Below are 17586 nucleotides of genomic sequence, written 5' to 3'. Positions count from 1 at the left end.
CCATCAGACAATCATTCTCCCCACTCCTTGCTTTTCCTCCTCCTCACGTTCGACTTTCCTTCAAGGTTAAACGGCGGGCAGTTCCACTTCACCGTCTGGGACTATCACACACTCAAGGCCTGCGTGTTCATGTGCTGCTGCGATTTCGATTTTGATGAGCTTCCAGTGCATCCCCCCAGGTTTGCATCGACTTCATACTCTCTCCTTCTCCTTCTCCTTCTCTTGCTCCTGCTCCTCTTTCCCTCCTCTTCTTCCCCCATCCTGCTACTCTTGCTCCCTGTTGATCTTCAATGCAACTACGTCATATTCTTATCCTCCTCTTCGTCTCCTTATCTCTCTCCTCTCCCTCAGTTCCCGCCCTCCTTTTCTTCACAAACTCTCACACCTGATTTCTTGTTTTGTTCAGTTTCGCCACCGTCGAGGTGGCGAATTTCTTCCAGAATGTCGTCCATGAAGTCTTTCACCTGGCTGAGCTCTTGGAAATTTCTCATCTCTTTCCGGAGCCTAGCAAACTGTTCAGTGCCAGGTCTGGTTATGCCAGATAAGACTGAGGAGGGGGAGGGGGAGGGGAAGGGGGAGAATTGTGTCGTGCATGTTTGGACCGTACGTAAGAGAGATAGTTGACTATGGTGTTGTAGATTGTTTCTCCATCTTCATTCCCAAGATCCGTCAAGCAGCGGACATCTTGAGGGCGTGCTGAAGCAAATTCCTCATTACGAGATCGACATGTTGTGCGATGCTGTGCTGACGATCTTTGAAGAAGATTTCCAACTCTTCAACAACATCCACATGATCGAAACAGGTCAGTCGTAGATGTTGATGAACAACGTTTTCTCCCCCTCTCTCCCCCGATGGCTCCTGATGTCTGCATGCACATCAGAGCTCCTCTCCGATGTTATCTTTTATAGCCCACGAGCTGATTGTGATCTCAAACAGCAACAACCAAGGAAATTTTGCAAGAAGAGAGGGTGGAGGAGCCTGTCAGCGACGTTCCTCCTCATCTCACCCCCGAGCAGCAGGAGGTCGCGCTTGCTGCCAACACCCTCCCAATTGTGCAGTTCAGAGACGTCATCCTTGAAGAGATCAACAACCACACTGTCACATGCATCCAAGGAGAGACAGGATGCGGGAAGAGCTCCATGGTCCCCCAGTTCATCCTCGACGAGGCCAGGGCGCGACGCCGGCCAGTTAACGTCATTGTGTCTCAGCCGCGCAGGTTGGCAGCCGTGTCGCTCGCAAGGAGGGTGGCGAGTCAAAACAACGAGGAGATAGGAAAGACGATAGGCTACCGCATCGGCCAGGGGGACCATGTGGTCTCCAAGGATACTCGTGTCACCTTTGTGACCATAGGATACCTCCTGCAGTACTTCTCCCACCACCCTGAGAACTTCTCAAAGTACACCCACATCATCCTTGACGAAGTGCACGAGAGGGGGATGGACTCGGACCTGCTCAACTTGCTCATAAAGAAGCTGACGCAGACGCAGAAGTCCAGCACAAGGTTGGTGATCATGTCAGCTACCCTTCAGGCCAACCTGTTCGGGCAGTACTTCACCCCTCAGAGCGAACAAGTTCGAGACACCATCTTCGTGGGAGCGAGGAGATACCCTGTGGAGGTGTACTTCTTGGATGAGTGGCGAAACTTCAGTAGCTCCTTCAACTCTGATGCCTGTCTCGGCCGCCTCTCCAAGCAGTTCGCGGTTGCTTGCCAAGGATCTAAGAGTAACGAGGGAGCCAGGATCAAACCTGAGGTGAGATGATGATTATGATTAGGAGGAGCAGGAGCAGGAGCAGGATGGGATGAGGATGATGAGGATGATGATAATGATGATGGTGAGGAGGAGGAGCAGGAGCAGGAGCAGGAGCAGGATAATGCTTCTGAGTTCAAGGCTAGTCTCTTCATAGTCGACCATCTTAATTTCGCTTTCATGCAGATGACTTCAGACTCTGAGAGGCTCATCATCAAGCTGCTTGCAGAGGTTGTAGAGCCCAGCATCTGCATCCTCATCTTCCTCCCCGGCATCGGAGAGATCGCGTCTCTACAAGAGGAGCTCGAGAAGTTCTCCTCCTTCGCCTGCCCCCTTCAGATCCTCGTCCTACACTCTCTCGTCTCCCGGGAAGAGCAGGAGGCTGCGATGCTTCCGGCTACAGCAGGGCACTGCAAGGTGATCTTGTCGACCAACATCGCTGAGAGCTCCATCACCATCCCCGACGTCCTCTACGTCATCGACTCAGGCCTACACAGGTAGGCATGTCCTATGATATGTTCATCATTATCGTATCATCATAAGCATGATCATCACTATCACCATTATCTCCATCACCACCACCTTCTTCTCCTCTTTCTCCTCCTTCTCCTCTTCGTTCTCTTACCCTCATGCCTCCTGGTCCCCTTTTCCGTCCTCGTCCTCGTCCTCGTCCTCGTCCTCGTCCTCTCCTCCGCCCTTGTCATCATCTTTCACCATCCCCTCAGCTTGCTTTCGCTCGATTCTCATCCTTCCTCTCAGGGGAATCTTCTTTGACGACACCAGGAACATGCCGGCGCTGCTAGGAGCATGGTGCTCCCAGTCCTCGGCCAAGCAGCGTCAGGGGAGGGCAGGAAGGGTCGCCCCTGGCTTCGTCTTCCACCTCTTCCCTCGTGACTTCCATGACACTGTCATGCTCCCCTTCGAGGAGGCAGAAATCTTCCGCGTGCCGCTCGAGAGGACAGTGCTCAAGATCAAGATCCTGCTGGAGCAGTTCGGCTCCCCCTCCTCGCTCCTCAGTCAGTCTCTGACCCCTCCTCCCTCAGCTCGAGTCAACTTAGCTATCAAGGAGCTCTTCAAGATCGGTGCGCTGACCCGCGAGGACGAGACCTCAGCTATCACCGAGCTGGGTCGACTTGCCTCTGACCTCCCTGTAGACCTCCCGCTCGTCAAGCTCCTCCTGCTAGGGACTAGCTGCTCCTGCCTTCCCGAGTCGATCGTCATGGCAGCCGCGCTCTCCATCCAGGACATCTTCGCCATGCCCTCCCCCGTCTTCATGCGCGACCAGACCCGTTTCATCAAGGACCTGGCGAGCAACTTCAGGAGCCGAGCTGGGCTCGATTTGGGGAAGAAATCGGAGCCGATTATGTACCTGGAGGGATACAAGAAGTGGATGAGGACGGGCCGCGGCTTTCACGATGCTATGAACCTGGGGCTCAGCTGGACTAGGGTGAGGCAGATGGAGGCGCTGGTGCTGGACCTCTGCAGGAGGTTCGAGACGTACTTCGCGCGCCTCGAGGGCCTCAGGGACGACTCGCTAGACAAGGTGCACCTGCTGCACAACACCGTGAGGAGGAAGGAGGCATGCCAGCAGGCGACGCTCCGCTCGCTCTTCGTGGCCCCCGACGACGTCCTGAGGTTCGTTCTGGCCGGCTGCTGCTCGCAGTCGTTTCTTGTGGGGCAAGTGCTGGACAAGTCGGACAAGTCGGACATCGTCAAGGCCAACTTCGAGAGGGAGAGCTCGGTGCGCCTCAAGAAAATTCCTCCCGAGTTCAACTCCAAGGTTGGCCTCCAGAACCTCCTGCGGGTGCTTGACGTGCAGGTCGTCAACTACAAGATGGTCGGGTCCAACGGAGCTGTCATCCAGCTCGGGAGGGGCCCCCAGCTCTACTCCTCCTCCCAGAGCGCCCCAGATGAGCTCGTGAAGGACTTGAGCCACGAGGCAAAGCTGCTGTGGCAGGTCTACTGGGCCTCCCGCTACAAGCTCGTCCTCCCGAATCCCAGGGAAGTGCCAGGAGCAGGAGGGTCGGAGACGGTCACCGTTGGGAGTCTGAGCTGTGACGCGATGGTCAGCTGGAACCTGATGAACGATTCCACCGTGTCCGTCGTGCCCTACTGGCGCTCTCCTGTCTCCGTCGTGTGCGACCTCAGCAGCGAGCAGACTGAGCATGTGGCAGTGGCCCTGTCCCTCCTGGGGACCGACAACGAAAGGAGGGTCAAGGCCCTTGGGGTGACGATGCTGCCCAGCACTCCCTTCGGCAAGCTGCTGCAGCTGATTTTCACCCCAAGAGCGGAGAAGATGAGCATGAGGACGAGCAGCGACGGTACGCGCGTGCTTTCCTTCCTCCTTGGGGCCAGGGCCATCCACCTGCACCCCTACTTCATCACCTGGGCCGAGCTCGACATGATCAACCGTATCCGCAAGTGCATCAGCAACGCGATCCTCCACACACCCGAGAAGAGCAGGGAGGAGATGAGCCAGCTGCTGTCCTCCGTGCTGGCTCGCCAGCCCGTGAGGTTGGAAGGCAGCGGGCACAAGAAGGACTTGCTGGAGTTCCAGCTGACAGTGGAGGAGACGGAGGACTACCTCCCTCAGATCATAGTATCTGAGAAGAGCAGCTCACCAGCTGCTTCCTCTGACGACCTCGTTCTCCAGCTCCTCTGCGACGACAAGTTCAAACTTTCCCTGGCGGCACCCGGGAATGTCTCCATCAACACCGTCTACTCCGTCGCCGTCCCCCCCTTCACCGTCCACATCCTCGCGGCCAAGTCTGCCACCGCCTCGAGGATCATCCAGTCGGATGCGGTGAAGCGGGTGGTCGGTTGGTTCAAGTCAGCAGCCGTCAATGGCTCCAGGGCGCTGCTCGAGTTCACCTCCCTGCAGACGTCGCTGGAACGGAAGCTGGTGCACATGCACTGCAAGGGGAGGATACCTCACGAGTCCTATACCTGTAAGGAGGAAGGGACGAGGACGGCGACGATTTCAACTGACCTCAACTTCCTCAAGTCCATCGTCAAGGCTGGAGGCATCAAAAGGTTTGCTGAGGGGAAGGATGCCGCAATGGCCACAGGGAGTGAAGAGGGTGGAGAGGAAGACGAATCGGGGGAGGAGGACGAGGACGAGGAGGAAGCAGGTGCTGCTTCATCTGCTCTCTCGCAGCCGAAGGGGAATCAAGTGAATGGCCAAGACAAGAGGGTGAGAGCACAAGTCCGAGGACCCTTGCATGCCGTCCCATCGGGAGTCCTTGGCCGGTACCAAGAGGATGAGGACGAGGACAAGGAACATGCGGGAGACGAGAAAGATGGGCAAGACGACCATCAGCTGCAAGACGCAGACGGCTCAACGACAGAGCTGATGGCGCAGGAGAGCTCTCCCTCCCATGCGCAGCTCCGACATGCCGCCCTGGATGGGCTTCTCCCCTTCCGTGACCTTGTCCTGGGTATCGTCGCGAACCATCCCAGAGGGCTGAGCCCCACCAAGTTGACTGAGGAGCTGCAGAAGAAGGCGAGGAAGGAGAAGCTCGGAGACCCGTGCGAGAACAAGATGCTCACGACCTCCAAGCTCAGGAAACAATTCTTCATTCGTGTCTGCGAGTTGGTGCTCGTCAACAATCGTACGCCTGAAATGCTTCTCCCTCTTTCTCCCTGACTCTAAACTCCTCAGGTCTCTTCCTCAAGGGCTATGCTCCTCACAGCAACGGAGCTGCTGCTGCTACATCACAAGTGGAGCCTCGTCCTCTTCCTCCCTCTTGACTTTGTGAACTTAGCTCTGCTATCCATAAACATTTCTCTACCATCCTGTTATCGCTTTCCCCTCTATCCTCCTCCTCCCTCCTCCTCCCCCTGGCCAGGCAGCAAGCTCGAGAAGATCTCTCCGCACACAGAAGCCCAGAGCATACCAGTTATGATACCAAAGGAGGAGACATATCGGGGTGAAAGCTCCACCTTTCCGTCCTCCAGCGCTCGCTCCATCAGCTCCCTAGAACGAACGCAGTTCTCCAAGAATGTCCTTCTCTCCTGCTTTCCTTCTCTCCCCTTGCCGTGGATGTTCATCAGCTGTAGGCTTGAAGGAGAAGTGGATGGAGGATGGAGGATGGAGCGGAGAGCCAGGATTCCTGTTGTGGAAAGCAATAGGTTCAATGCTGCCTTGGAATTTTTCTCCGTGCTGGATTGCTCACGAACGATCTGCTTGTCTTGGTGTTTCATCAGCTTCCCTTTGATCCATCGACAAAGACAGCTGAAAATGCTTCCTACTCCACAGTAGCTCCCATCCTCCTCCTCTACTTTCGCTCCCGTCGACTTGGTAGACCTCTGTTCACCTGGACCCCCACCGAGCAGCCTCAGGCATCTGAAGTCAGAGGATGATATCACTTTGTTGCGGTACAAGACACCATTATCAAGTAGAACTCCCATGTCTAACGAGCTTCTTGATGACTCGACATCTCTTGTTGCCTCAACTCGTCTATCCTCCTTCCACACAGCCCTCAGCATGGCAAGAGAAGGCTTCGCCCATGGCATTCCTTCGCCCTTGGCTGACTTCGGCTGGCAGCCTCGACTGGTCCACCTGTTGACAGTGCTTGCGTGTAACATCTTCAATCCTGTCGTTTCTCCCTCGCCACCAGCCGCCATCGTCATCGCTAACAGCAGCGACAAAAGCAAAACCATTGCGACTCAGTGTAAATCTGATATTTTTACTCAATGGACATACTCATCAGTGACTGACGGTCGGATCGGATGGCCCACTGCGCCGGGCCCGGGGGCCTCAGCCCTAGTAGTCACTGAGTGGCCGCCCGTCCGACCGACTCCCGTGCTCCGAGGCGGCGGCCTCCCGGGGCCACTGGCAACAAGTTGGGACGGCCCGGCGCCGCCGGGCCGCCCGTTCAGCCCGGACTCGGAGGAGGCTGGCTGCGGCCCGGTAGAAACACTAGTACTGATATCCGAGTAGCCGGGCCCTCGGACTCCGGAACTTAAATCATCCTGAGGCTCAGGCTAGTAGAGAATAACCCGGGCTAGCCTCGGAACCATGACTCTAGCCTGAATCATGGGCCTCAGCGATCTACTCAGTCAAATCCTGATCTAGAAAATAACCTAGAACCCTGGGCGCGGCCTGATGAAGGCTAGCCGCCTCTGAATCATGGGCCTGGCATGAGTCTAGAATCTTGATCTAGAAATAACCTAGAACCCTGATCTAGAATCACTGGGCCTGATCTAGAATCTTGATCTAGACAATTAACCTAGAACCCTGATCTAGAATTTCCCTCATCTCAGCGCAAGGGCGGAGGGAGGGCGGGGGCGGCAGGGTGACCACGGGGCAGCAGCTTGCTAGCAGATCTTGAAAGCACCGAAGCAAAGGAAGGAAGCCACTGGATGAGGAGGACTTGAATAGCAAGAGATGGCGCTGGTGGGAGAGGACGGCGACATGACATGGTTCTACATGGCGGGAATGGTGCTTGTGCTGATCTTCTTCATCAACTGGTACTTTGAGCAGATGGCACAGGTGAAGAGACACGATGCTAGGAAGAAGAGGAGGGCGAATGCTGCTGGACTCCAGGACCATCGCCGCCAGCCTACTGCCCATGATCTCAAATCAGCAGAGCTGAAAAAGAACGACTGAAAAACTGGATATGGGGAGTGTGGAGGGGCATGTTCCTTCAGTCAATACATGTTATCATGGTTGCCTCTCCCATGAATCCTTCAGTCTGAGTATGAGTCGTCTCTCCGATATCTATGGCTCCCAGGTTGCCCCTGCTTGCTACGGTCCTTGTCATAGAGAGCACTCGCATGTCCCTCTGGTGGCTGCGAAAGCTTCAGTCTCACTCTGACATGCTCGGACAAGTTCAAATCACCTTGTCCCTTCCATCTCCGTCCTTCCGCCATGCGCGAGCTTGGTAGTCTTCGTTCCCGTACCCCTCAAGCTGCTTTCGACTAGTGGTACCGACAAGCAGTGTACGTCCCTAGGATCAACAGCAGGTCACCTTACATGCTGAAGCATTGATGACTACAACCGCGACTTGCAGGCCATTGAGATGCCGTATCGCTGAGATGACAGATTTCCTGCTTTCCATGACGATGTGCGCAGTGCCTGAGACTTGTCAGATCCGAAGGTTCACGCTACTCGTAAACCGTAAGTAGATGGCGTGCTCCCTATCGAGACTGCCATCACCTTGCCGTGGGCTGAGAAGAGTTCGAGGCAGGTATCGAGCTGTTTCAACATGGCTCATCAGGGAAAGACCGCCGCTACAAGAGCATTACTGCTCTCTCTTTCGGCACATGCCGCACGAACACCATCTGCGAGGCTTTGAATTCAGCGTCCACGGGCTGAAGTCGCCATGCTCACCTTCTTAGCGAGCTCGTCCATGAACTGCTTTTGCTTTCGATGTGAAGCAAGATTCGCATCAAACACCAGATGGGGTTGCACATAGGGTGTGAACTCACCTCCTCCTCGTCATAATTCTCCTCAAGATCTTTGAAGAGGTCGTCCCAGAATTGCTTCCCACGTTGAGCATCTACCAACAACATTCATCCTGCAACCGATTACTGATGCTGGCTGAACCTTCGTGCAAAGGAAGATCCTGCTTCAGTTCCCCTTCCCATACAAGTTCAGCACGTCAATCATCTGTTCGTGCCCCTCCAACAAATGAAGATCACTTTCTCACCGCGAAGGTCACGACGCCCTTCGTCCTGTCTATCATACTCTTGTCTAAGAGCTGTATATCCAGATTGTGCCTCTCGAGCCTCGTCCTTCGGTCTCGGCGCCTCTGCTGCTGACTTCGCTTCAACAAGCTCTGCTGGCCTCGCTTCAACCTGAGCGGCTTTGAAACTTTCGCCGTGTCTTTCGGCCACGTCAGCATCCATCTCGCTTCCTTGTCGATCAACAGTGCCTTCCTCTTCTCCCAGTTCACCATGGCCAGACACGTTCAGGTTGTGCAACTTAATGTCTCCACTGCGAATCAAGCTTGCCAGCAGTGAAGCCCCTTGCTTTCTTTCCTGCAGGTTGTAAGGATCCCCTGAGCTCCCTCCACGCAGCAGCAGCAGCGTCGCACGCAGCTGAGCTGGTCGAGCATGACAGGCGTTCGGATTCGAGGAGGAGCCATGCGGGTGACAGGCCGACAGGACGAGGACCATGGCCAACACCGTCCGGGCCTCCGCCATGGGCCTCATCACACGCAAACTTTGAAACTTCTCGCCTTCGAACCTCAAAGTTTGATCCAAATTCCGCTAACTTTTAGTAAAATGTTTGTCAACCCTGGATAAATTAATAACTAAACATTTTAATACTGCATATTACTATCAACCTTATTTACAATACATTTTAATATCAGTTAAGCATATGTCAATCTGGATGACCAGTAGTGATTTTTGTTACCACCCCTGCCTTGTTTAGGCACTCTAATTTTTTTTTCCTCCGCACGCGCTGCTGTACCAGAGAGCATGCGGCGGGGGGGCAAGGCTTCAATGGCGTTGTCTCCTTGACCCCCTTCACATCGTTTGTCTTCATCCTCCTCGGCTACTCCTTCCTCTACTATTCTACATCGTTTTGTTTCACACCATCACCTTCATCCTGAACTCTTCTTTTCTCCGTGTCATTGATTTGTTGGATTCACCTGTTCTTGCGTTGTTCCCGTACTCTATCTTCACCACCACGAGTGTTCTATAGCTCTTCCCTCAGCGTCTGGATTTATTTCATTTGTCTTGGTAATTTTCAGCGATTGACACAATTGTTTCTGTATGTCAGCTGCAGTTGTTACGATCTTGGGAACATGTATAAAGCAGAGAAACGTGTAGTTGGTAGGGGTGGGTGAATGGGCAGAAGATCATGTTATTCAATGCATTCAAGGCTTGATGTTGGTATTCACAGATTTGTAGTATCCATCGCTCGTTTGATATGTTTCCACAACACGATTGCCATCAGGGAGGGAAGTGGAGGGAGGTGTCGTTACCTTGGCATGTAGCTCAGAGACCTAATGCGGGGCGATTCTAGATAGGTAGACAGCATAACATCACATCTATGCCATGCTTGATTCGCCTTGAATCCGTGGAATCTTGATGCATATCACTTCATCCCGTTCGTACTCCAATCACCTGGTTCAACCCAGCGTTTCTTCTTGCCAGTCATTGTCAAAGTTGAGTGCTGCCAAACAAAGAAATACATTCATCATATTGATTTCTCTTCAACGTCTCATGTCTTGTGGTGCAGGCGATATGGTAAAGTATTCACGTGAGCCGGAGAACGCTGCAAAGGTTGCCAAGGCTCGTGCCTCAGACCTCCGCACCTCCTTTAAGAACATGAGGGAGACCGCCATGGCCATCAAGGGTCTCGAGCTCAGCAAGGCCAAGAAATATTTGAACAACGTTCTCGAGAAGAAGGACGTCGTTCCCCTCCGCCGCTTCGGAGGATCCGCTGGCCGCTCCAACCTCTGCAAGAAGCACAACTTCTACGGCCCTGGAAGATTCCCTGAGAAGTCTGTCAAGCACCTCCTCGATCTGCTCACCAACGCCGAGAGCAACACCGAGGGCAAGGATATTGACACTGAGAACCTCTACATCAGCCACATTCAGGTGTCTTGACTCTCGTCAGCTCCAATGGTGGTGCTCACACGCCGCAGGTTAACCAAGCATGCAAGGGACGCCGTAGAACTTACCGTGCTCACGGTCGTATCAATGCCTACATGTCTAACCCTTGCCATGTGGAGGTTATCCTTGCTGAGAAGGTGAGGGTTTGATGATTGAAGCCATTGTGGTCTGACGAACGTTGCAGGATGAGTTCGTGAAGAAACCTGAGGAGGAGGGCGCCGGTCGCGTAGTGCGCAAGACCAAGAAGCAGCTCGCAGCAGCTCGCCTCAAGAACGGAGCTTCCGCTTAAGCTAATTCATTTGATTCGAAAAGAAATATATTGTGGTCCATCGCTGAGATTCTTGTTCGTTGTATCACAATCAAGTTCAACATCTCGCTCTTGGTGACAATGAGGGGATTTTAGACTACATATCCAACTAGTTTTCAAATTCTGAAGCGACATAATTCTCGAAGATTTACTAAACAAGTTAAGGACGCAAAGTAATCACGGAGCAAGCAAACTATACTCGATGACGTAAAACAGAATCTGTTGCCCTCCCGAAAATACAATCAATTCAGAGCGAACGAGCACTCCGTCGAGCTAGTTTTGCACAGTGTACAAAATTTCCCTCAACTTCTGTTGCAAAACATTCGTTCAAGGAACAGTTCCTTCATCATCGCATTGCCTGCACTCCACCAGAGGCTCCGGTTGAAAGCTTTGTCCGTCCATCGCTCCCCTTCCTCCCTCTGATTCCGAGAAAGAGCAGAGGAAGGAACATGTTTATTCAGCATCAAGAGATTAGCCCTTCTTGGCTAGTTGGTTCGACAGCCAGTCCAATCCTTCGTAAAGTCCCTCTCCAGACGTGGCACAAGTGGCTTGAATGTACCAGTTACGTTGTCTGAGGGAATGAAGCCCCAGTTTGTCTGTAATATCTGCGGCACTCATTGCATTTGGCAAATCCTAAACAAGTATTAGACGCCAAGAATGTCTCACAACCTTCACAGTACCTGCTTGTTGGCAAAGATGAGCAAAACAGCATCACGCAGTTCGTCCTCATTGAGCATTCGGTGTCTGCGAACATGAGTAAGCACAGTACGGACAAACGCTCTCTCTCAAGCAAACCAACAAAATAAAATACAGAATCGTATGCACCACGATACACTCAAAGCGGATAAACCAAGAAATAAACCTCCACTGCGAACAGGCATCTTCGACATTTCCAGACAAAGAGATTTTCCAGTATGCCAGTATCACAACAGCGAGAAGTGTTCACATTCAAGGGAAAATGTTCTAGAAGCGGTATTCACAATCGACTAGAGAAAGACTTACAGCTCATCTCTTGCTTCAGCCGCACGATCTCTGTCGTTACTGTCAACAACGAAGATGAGGCCCTGGGTATTCTGGAAGTAGTGCCTGCAAACACAAGATGCTTCAGAAGTAGACCAACGCGTCATTAGACAAGTCAATGTGGGCATTGTGAACATGCTTGTTAATGAGAGTACACAGAGACATCACATTTCATCACCTCCAAAGTGGGCGAATCTTGTCCTGGCCACCAACGTCCCAAACGGTAAAGTTGATATTCTTGTATTCGACAGTCTCGACGTTGAACCCGATGGTTGGGATGGTGGTAACGATCTCACCCAACTTGAGCTTGTAAAGAATGGTGGTCTTACCGGCGGCATCGAGACCAACCATGAGAATTCTCATCTCCTTCTTGGAGAAAAGGCGCTTGAACACACTCTGGAACCCTCCCATGGCTGCGAGCTAACAGGAAGTGATAGATCTGTTTAACTGGAAGGGCGTAACGCACACTGAAAACAGGAGGGCGCTGAAGGAGGAGAGAATACGGGTGAGGATGCAGACGAGGAGGGAGGGGTAGGGAGGAGCAGCGAGGAGGGGATCCAGCGCGGCAACGTAGTACCCTACCCCATCGTCACCGCTACCCTGTCTTCAGGACCCCACCTACTCAGATGGGGGCAAACACTAGCACCCCGAGCATTTCGCGACTCCTCGATTACTACCCCACCCCTTGTTTACACGCTTCCCCAAGTCCATCTCAGATGTGAACCCACCAAAGTATCGGCAAATTATCGAAAAATGGTATAGTGGGTAGGTACCCACCTTTCATAAGAGGCAACAGCTCACATACCCCACCCTCATTTGACCCGACAACACCCCATGTTTAAAAAAAACACCACCCACCCCTATATTCCTATCACAAGAGCACAATACTCAACATTGATCACCCCCTTATATACTCCACTTGCCCTCGTTTCTGTTCACTACCCCCCATGAGACACAACCCTAGTTCCAAAATAGTAACCCAGTCCTTTGACTTATCGTTACTACAAAAGTACCCCCTACTTGACAACCAGATACGATGACTACCCCTCAATTTTGTCAGGGACCCCTTCTTGGGTATTTCCTAGTCACAATCGGTCCTATCCGAGTACAAGATTTGGGTCTTAGGGACCCTCGTTGAGTTGAAGGGATTGGCGTGCTAGCTCTCCCCCATTATGACAAAATGTTCAATATTTGTCTGTGTACACTCAAATATTTGGGAATGATAGGAAGGATGCGGTCTGTATTTTGTAAGAAATTACTAAATTTGTCGAAAACAGTTTGAAATTTGAATACGTAGGCCAACTGATTGGGGAAAAAGGACTTAGACCTTCAAACGGGCCTAGGAGTGGGTGGGGGTGAGACTGAATTCCAGGAGGTTGGGGGGTGGGAATTCTCAAGTTCCTTGTTGGTATATGGGGGTCATCTACAGTATGGCGTTTCAGATAGCATGGTAGGGGTAGTATTCCGTGGGTTGTCTTCTCGTATGGGGTGGTGGTACGGTGATCATTCTACCCGTTCTGGAAGGGGGTAAATAAGAATGGAAGGCAGCAAAAATTGAAACTGTTCAATTATGGAAAAAATCAAGAATACTTTAATTCGAACGCTAGGCGGGCTCAGGTAAGACCCCCCCACACTCGAAAAGGGTAGGTAAACCCCTTTCCTTGTTGGTGTGTGGGGTGGCTATGACCCGGGGTGGGGTCTTCATCTCTACCAAGGGTTGGGGCTCAGTTGAATAGATAGGTGGGGGTAGTCTGGTGGATTCAACATGGGGTAACGGGGAAGCAAGGGTGGTGGTGGAGCGGAGGGGGTAGGGTACTCTTCATGAAAGGACATGATGGTAGGGGGTCCCATTTGCTTTCCTCGTGACGTCAGCGAAGCAGCTCCATAGCGCCATGTCGGCATCTCAACATTTCAAAAGGGGACTGCGTTTGAACTAATAGTAGGATGGGGTAGGGTGGGTCCTCCAAAAATATCAGTAGGGGTGTGGGGAAATTGTTTAGGACAATCAAGTAAAATCCGGAGGGGGTGGGGTGGAAATACGCAGTGGTCGCCAACTTCGTGAGACCACTGTACTCAGAGCCACGGTGGATGATTGGATCGGGCCGGCCCGGGCTGCCGCTGTCGGCCCGGCTCCCGGTCCCCCGCGGCCGGGCCGGGCGGCGGGCCGGCGGCCGCAGGCGTGCGTACGGTCCGGGCAGTCACGTTCACAGCACGGTGGCCCTTCGGCTCGGATCGGCCGCGGCGCGCGTCGCTGACCGTGCGGCCGCACCGGGTTCGGCCGGGACACGCCGGGAGGCCGGTGACCGGCGGGCACGGTCAGTCGGACGCCGGGGACTTAGTTCACCCCCGGCGGCGCGGCGGTTAGATTATTCAAAGTAAAGCCAAGTTACTAGAAAAATCACACTCACCATTGAAGGCTTAACCGTGCTGATACCTTCACTTAACAGTGACCGTACCGTGAGCTGCGGCGGCGCAGGACCAGTCACTGCGGCCAGTTCGGAAGGGCCCGCGCCCTGGGCCGGGGGCCCGGGCCCGGCCACTCAGGCACTGGGCCTGCCGCATGCAGTGCCCTGCCAGGCTGGCAGCCGCTGGCAGTCGGATGTCGCCGTGGCCCTCACCAGTGTCGGACTGAGCCGGACACTGGGCCTGGCCGGGCCCGGCCGGGCGGCCCGGCCGCGCGGGACTCGACGGACTCGGGCCGGGCGGGCCACATTGAAAACGGTTCAAGTAGTACCGTTGCCGACTAGCCGATTGGACCGTCGGACCGTGACACGGTAGCCTGTAGTGACGAGATAAGTTATTTTGGGCAATTTTACTCGCAGTTACGGACGTTATTTGACAGTTACCTGCGACCGAATGTTTTAGCCTGAGCTCCCGGGGACCGTAACGGTTGTCAACATGCTGTTGCGGTTGTGGTGATGGCGGCGGAACGGTGGCCATCCTGGGGTCATGCACAGCCGCAGTGGTCATGCCAGTGCTCAGCGGCTCCCACCGTCACTGTGACTGTTGAACACCAACTTGACAGGGGAGACCGTGAGAGCGGTCACTGAGGAGTGTGATTGAACTAGTAGTTCAGTATGCCAGAGTTACGGAACGGACTTTTGAAGTTAGAGGGCCATGATGAGCGGGGTGAAAGATTCAGTAGAATCATGGCGATGATGTTGGAGCGATGTAGAGGCAATTCCAAGAGTGTAGATGAGTACGATGAATGAAGAGTTAGGCGAGTCTGATTTAGCAACTAGGATTTGGGGTCGTGTGTTGCAACATAGCGGATGAATTCTTGAACTCTTAGCATATCGAGGAGTTGTGAAATTATTCATCTACAGCCCAACCTTGACAAATATCTTGTTTTGCTAAACTTCGACCTTGCCCTGACTTGAGCTCTGTTCCAGCCCTCTGCCGTTTTTGCAGGGCTTGACAGACTCGATCAAGCTGGCTGAGTGCATGCAGACATGAGGGCTGTCTATCGCCGGAATAGCAAGGCCAGCCGCAGCGAAGCAGAGGAGCGCAAGGGGCTGCGCAAGACATCGTCCTACATCAGTGTTTCTCCAGACGCATCAATCTTGGACAGATTGAGCGGACATGTGAGATGTCGTCTTGTCGTTCCGCGCATTGGTTTCATGGTGTGAATAGGTTTGGAATACGCTGGAGCATCCTTCTTCGAGCAGACTGGCCTCTGTTTGGATGGTAGTTCGCCTTTTGATGTGTATACATCAGATGAAAGATTGTCGCAGATCGTTTTGATCGTTACCATCATCATCAGCTGCACCTCCTTCATAGCAGAAACGATCCCTTCATTGTGCTGCGGGAGTACGGATGGAGTTTGGCACCAAATCGACATTGTTTGTATCGCCATCTTCACAATAGACTACGTATTGCGTGTTATCACCTGTCCGGACATATACGTCGAGTACCTGCCAGCACCTCGGCTCTTCGGATACAACAAGGCGGTAACTCCCGAGGGAGACCAAGTGAGTGATTCCACAGTCAACAAACCAGGTAGAAGAAGAGCTTGCTGATTGCTGTGAGATGGGATCCTGACCTGATCGTATGACAACCAGTATGGTTGACAAAGCTCCTAGCGAGGGTTTCGTTTGTCTTGCGGATTGCAAACATGATTGACCTTCTCTCGATCCTTCCCTTCTACATCAGACTGGTAATTTCTCTGCCATGATCGCCGTAAGAGACTGAAGATGTGCGCAGCTTGCTGGTTCCCGGAGAAGTGGAGCGATTCAAGTGAGATACAGTGAATGACTTTCGACTGTTTTGAGCGGAGCCGTGACAGGTCATAAAGATTGGAAGGGTTTTCAGGTTGTTGAGGATAATCAAGTACAGCTCGGGATCCGAGCTCTTGGCAAGGTTTGAGGTGCACCAACTCTTGTCTGCTGCTGATGGGTTGCTTGCCTCAGGACGATCCGGACAAGTATTGAGCCACTAGGAATGCTCATTTTCTTCGTTTCCATCGCTGTCACTCTTTTCAGCAGGTCTGGGGGACCTCCTCCACAATCAACACCTACTTTCTTTCGTGCTCCCCGCTGCTGCCTTCCCCTTTGCAACCTCATCCTCCTTCAGTCCTCCTTTGTTGTTTCACGTCACTTTGCTCTTCTGCTACACCGTTCTTGACATCATGATCAGCGCCATGTACTTCGCGGAAAGGGGTGTGTGGTGTGATGAGTTCAACAAGTAAGAGATCATCTTTGTATGCTGTTGCATGTCTGAAAAGTTCTCAACAGCATGTGTGGTGGATCAGCAGAAGATGGTAAGGGATGGTACGCCATCCCCCATACATACAAAGGAGCGACGTTCAGCGATGGATGCCAAGGACATTCATGGTGCCGGTGAGCATGATGCGTCCATCTCCGCTTTTTTATGATGATGATTGTGATCGTGATTTGAGGAGGAGGAGGAGGAGGAGGAGGAGGAGGAGGAGGATACGTGAAGTGTGAGGGCTTCCTCTCGTAAACACCTAGAATTTCTTTCCTGTGATAGCAAGACGTGTACCTTGTTTTGAGCTTGGGTATTAAGTATCATCTAATGTCTCTTGCTTGTTTGTGCAGGGCAAAGAGTCAATTCTCGAGCATCTTCATCTCCGGTTACTGGTGTCTGACAACAGTGACAACCACGGGATACGGAGACATGTATCCAAGCTCCGTCGGAGGGAAAGTTCTAGGTTTTCCCTCCTTGCCTTCTTTTCTCCCTCCCTCCCTCCCTCCCATCCTCCCTCCCTCCCTGCTACCCTTCCCATTCGCTGCTCTCGTTCGTTTTGAATAACTATAGATCTCAAGGATTCTTCATTATGTTCAGCGGCCCGATCATTCTCGCTCTGCCCATCACTGTGATCAGCACAACGTTTGCGGAGGCGTACGAAGATGAGGAATTCAAGAATGTCAGTCCTCCCTCTTCCTCTCCCTCTCCCTCTCCCTCTCCCTTGCTCCCTTGCTCCCTCCCTCCCTCCCTCCCTCCCTCCCTCCCTCCTTGCTCCCTCCCTCCATTAGCTGACTCATTCGATCAAGCTATCCAAAACGGGGTTGAACATCCAAGGAGAGCTGAAGAAGCGAGGTAAATCACCAGCGCATGCGCTCTCGTGCTCCCTATGACCATGTTGTCCTCTCCTCTGTGCAGTGAGCAGAGAAACTATTTTCCCAAGAAAATCTTTCCAGGGATCCGGCGATGACAACTATGTGACCAACTTTCTCTCCGAACATTCCCAGGCAGAGATGAGGTATGTACTATCTCCCACCTCAGGCAGTTTCTGTCTAACCCCACGTCTGCAGCACCTATTCCAAGGAGGACCTGTCACGAACTCCAAGTCAGAGCTCGGAATCTACTGTCAGCGCTCAGGAGAGCAGAAACAGCAGCGATCGTGAGCTACCTGTTTTCTTCCCGCCTCCTTCTTTCGGGCCCCCTTCCTTCTCCCCGTCCTCTCCTCCCTCTCCCTCT

At 53.0% G+C, this 17586-nt stretch overlaps 9 protein-coding genes across 9 annotated transcripts in view; 6 read left to right on the top strand and 3 right to left on the bottom strand.

The window, feature by feature from the left end:
* Positions 1-1031: 1031 nt before the first annotated feature.
* On the top strand, positions 1032-1385 carry GUITHDRAFT_59400 (hypothetical protein; the record flags this gene model as incomplete). The annotated part of the gene is made up of 1 exon (XM_005830585.1): positions 1032-1385. A coding segment is annotated over one exon (354 nt), but the record flags the coding sequence as incomplete, so codon positions are not given.
* A 24-nt stretch (positions 1386-1409) lies between these two features.
* On the top strand, positions 1410-1634 carry GUITHDRAFT_46002 (hypothetical protein; the record flags this gene model as incomplete). The annotated part of the gene is made up of 1 exon (XM_005830584.1): positions 1410-1634. A coding segment is annotated over one exon (225 nt), but the record flags the coding sequence as incomplete, so codon positions are not given.
* Positions 1635-2000: 366 nt separating this feature from the next.
* GUITHDRAFT_54409 (hypothetical protein) lies at positions 2001-2838 on the top strand (the record flags this gene model as incomplete). Its single annotated transcript, XM_005830583.1, has 2 exons — positions 2001-2245; positions 2508-2838. Coding segments are annotated over 2 exons (576 nt in total), but the record flags the coding sequence as incomplete, so codon positions are not given.
* A 2723-nt stretch (positions 2839-5561) lies between these two features.
* Positions 5562-6410, bottom strand: GUITHDRAFT_110458 (hypothetical protein; the record flags this gene model as incomplete). The annotated part of the gene is made up of 1 exon (XM_005830582.1): positions 5562-6410. One exon carries the CDS (start codon positions 6408-6410, stop codon positions 5562-5564), a length of 849 nt encoding a protein of 282 aa, XP_005830639.1.
* Positions 6411-7137: 727 nt separating this feature from the next.
* GUITHDRAFT_110457 (hypothetical protein) lies at positions 7138-7359 on the top strand (the record flags this gene model as incomplete). The annotated part of the gene is made up of 1 exon (XM_005830581.1): positions 7138-7359. The coding sequence occupies one exon, from the start codon at positions 7138-7140 to the stop codon at positions 7357-7359; it is 222 nt and encodes a 73-aa protein (XP_005830638.1).
* An 80-nt stretch (positions 7360-7439) lies between these two features.
* Positions 7440-8650, bottom strand: GUITHDRAFT_110456 (hypothetical protein; the record flags this gene model as incomplete). Its single annotated transcript, XM_005830580.1, has 9 exons — positions 7440-7541; positions 7592-7699; positions 7751-7827; positions 7869-7947; positions 7998-8033; positions 8083-8115; positions 8181-8251; positions 8299-8331; positions 8440-8650. The coding sequence occupies 9 exons, from the start codon at positions 8648-8650 to the stop codon at positions 7440-7442; spliced, it is 750 nt and encodes a 249-aa protein (XP_005830637.1).
* A 1290-nt stretch (positions 8651-9940) lies between these two features.
* On the top strand, positions 9941-10656 carry RPL17e (large subunit ribosomal protein L17e, cytoplasmic). The gene is made up of 3 exons (XM_005830579.1): positions 9941-10304; positions 10352-10456; positions 10504-10656. Exons 1-3 carry the CDS (start codon positions 9948-9950, stop codon positions 10606-10608), a joined length of 567 nt encoding a protein of 188 aa, XP_005830636.1. The 5' UTR covers positions 9941-9947; the 3' UTR covers positions 10609-10656.
* Positions 10657-10760: 104 nt separating this feature from the next.
* Positions 10761-12204, bottom strand: GUITHDRAFT_95331 (hypothetical protein). The gene is made up of 4 exons (XM_005830578.1): positions 11825-12204; positions 11629-11712; positions 11307-11370; positions 10761-11259 (listed from the first exon to the last, which is right to left on the bottom strand). The coding sequence occupies exons 1-4, from the start codon at positions 12055-12057 to the stop codon at positions 11098-11100; spliced, it is 543 nt and encodes a 180-aa protein (XP_005830635.1). The 5' UTR covers positions 12058-12204; the 3' UTR covers positions 10761-11097.
* A 2894-nt stretch (positions 12205-15098) lies between these two features.
* The window catches only part of GUITHDRAFT_110453 (hypothetical protein), a gene marked incomplete at both ends in the record, with an annotated part of 3263 nt that continues 775 nt past the window's right edge, over positions 15099-17586 (top strand). The window contains 13 exons of the mRNA XM_005830577.1: positions 15099-15230; positions 15280-15333; positions 15381-15645; positions 15708-15802; positions 15850-15882; positions 15932-16005; positions 16056-16130; positions 16282-16329; positions 16380-16484; positions 16704-16816; positions 16932-17032; positions 17307-17368; positions 17421-17509. Of these exons, the coding sequence (XP_005830634.1) occupies positions 15099-15230; positions 15280-15333; positions 15381-15645; positions 15708-15802; positions 15850-15882; positions 15932-16005; positions 16056-16130; positions 16282-16329; positions 16380-16484; positions 16704-16816; positions 16932-17032; positions 17307-17368; positions 17421-17509 (1246 nt within the window). The remainder of the gene's footprint in view (positions 15231-15279; positions 15334-15380; positions 15646-15707; positions 15803-15849; positions 15883-15931; positions 16006-16055; positions 16131-16281; positions 16330-16379; positions 16485-16703; positions 16817-16931; positions 17033-17306; positions 17369-17420; positions 17510-17586) is intronic.

The sequence above is a fragment of the Guillardia theta genome (assembly GCF_000315625.1).
Source record: "Guillardia theta CCMP2712 unplaced genomic scaffold GUITHscaffold_45, whole genome shotgun sequence".
In the NCBI taxonomy this organism is placed as follows: domain Eukaryota; class Cryptophyceae; order Pyrenomonadales; family Geminigeraceae; genus Guillardia; species Guillardia theta.
Note: the sequence above shows the minus strand (reverse complement) of the source record. Positions and strands in the feature narration are given on the sequence as shown.

Coding starts and splice junctions, on each gene's coding strand:
- GUITHDRAFT_95331 (XM_005830578.1), bottom strand. CDS start 12,057: ATGGGAGGGTTCCAGAGTGTGTTCAAGCGCCTTTTCTCCAAGAAGGAG. Junction 11,371..11,628: donor GCTGAAGCAAGAGATGAGCT/GTAAGTCTTTCT, acceptor TCATGTTCGCAG/ACACCGAATGCTCAATGAGG. Junction 11,260..11,306: donor TCATCTTTGCCAACAAGCAG/GTACTGTGAAGG, acceptor ATACTTGTTTAG/GATTTGCCAAATGCAATGAG.
- RPL17e (XM_005830579.1), top strand. CDS start 9,948: ATGGTAAAGTATTCACGTGAGCCGGAGAACGCTGCAAAGGTTGCCAAG. Junction 10,305..10,351: donor TCTACATCAGCCACATTCAG/GTGTCTTGACTC, acceptor CACACGCCGCAG/GTTAACCAAGCATGCAAGGG. Junction 10,457..10,503: donor AGGTTATCCTTGCTGAGAAG/GTGAGGGTTTGA, acceptor CGAACGTTGCAG/GATGAGTTCGTGAAGAAACC.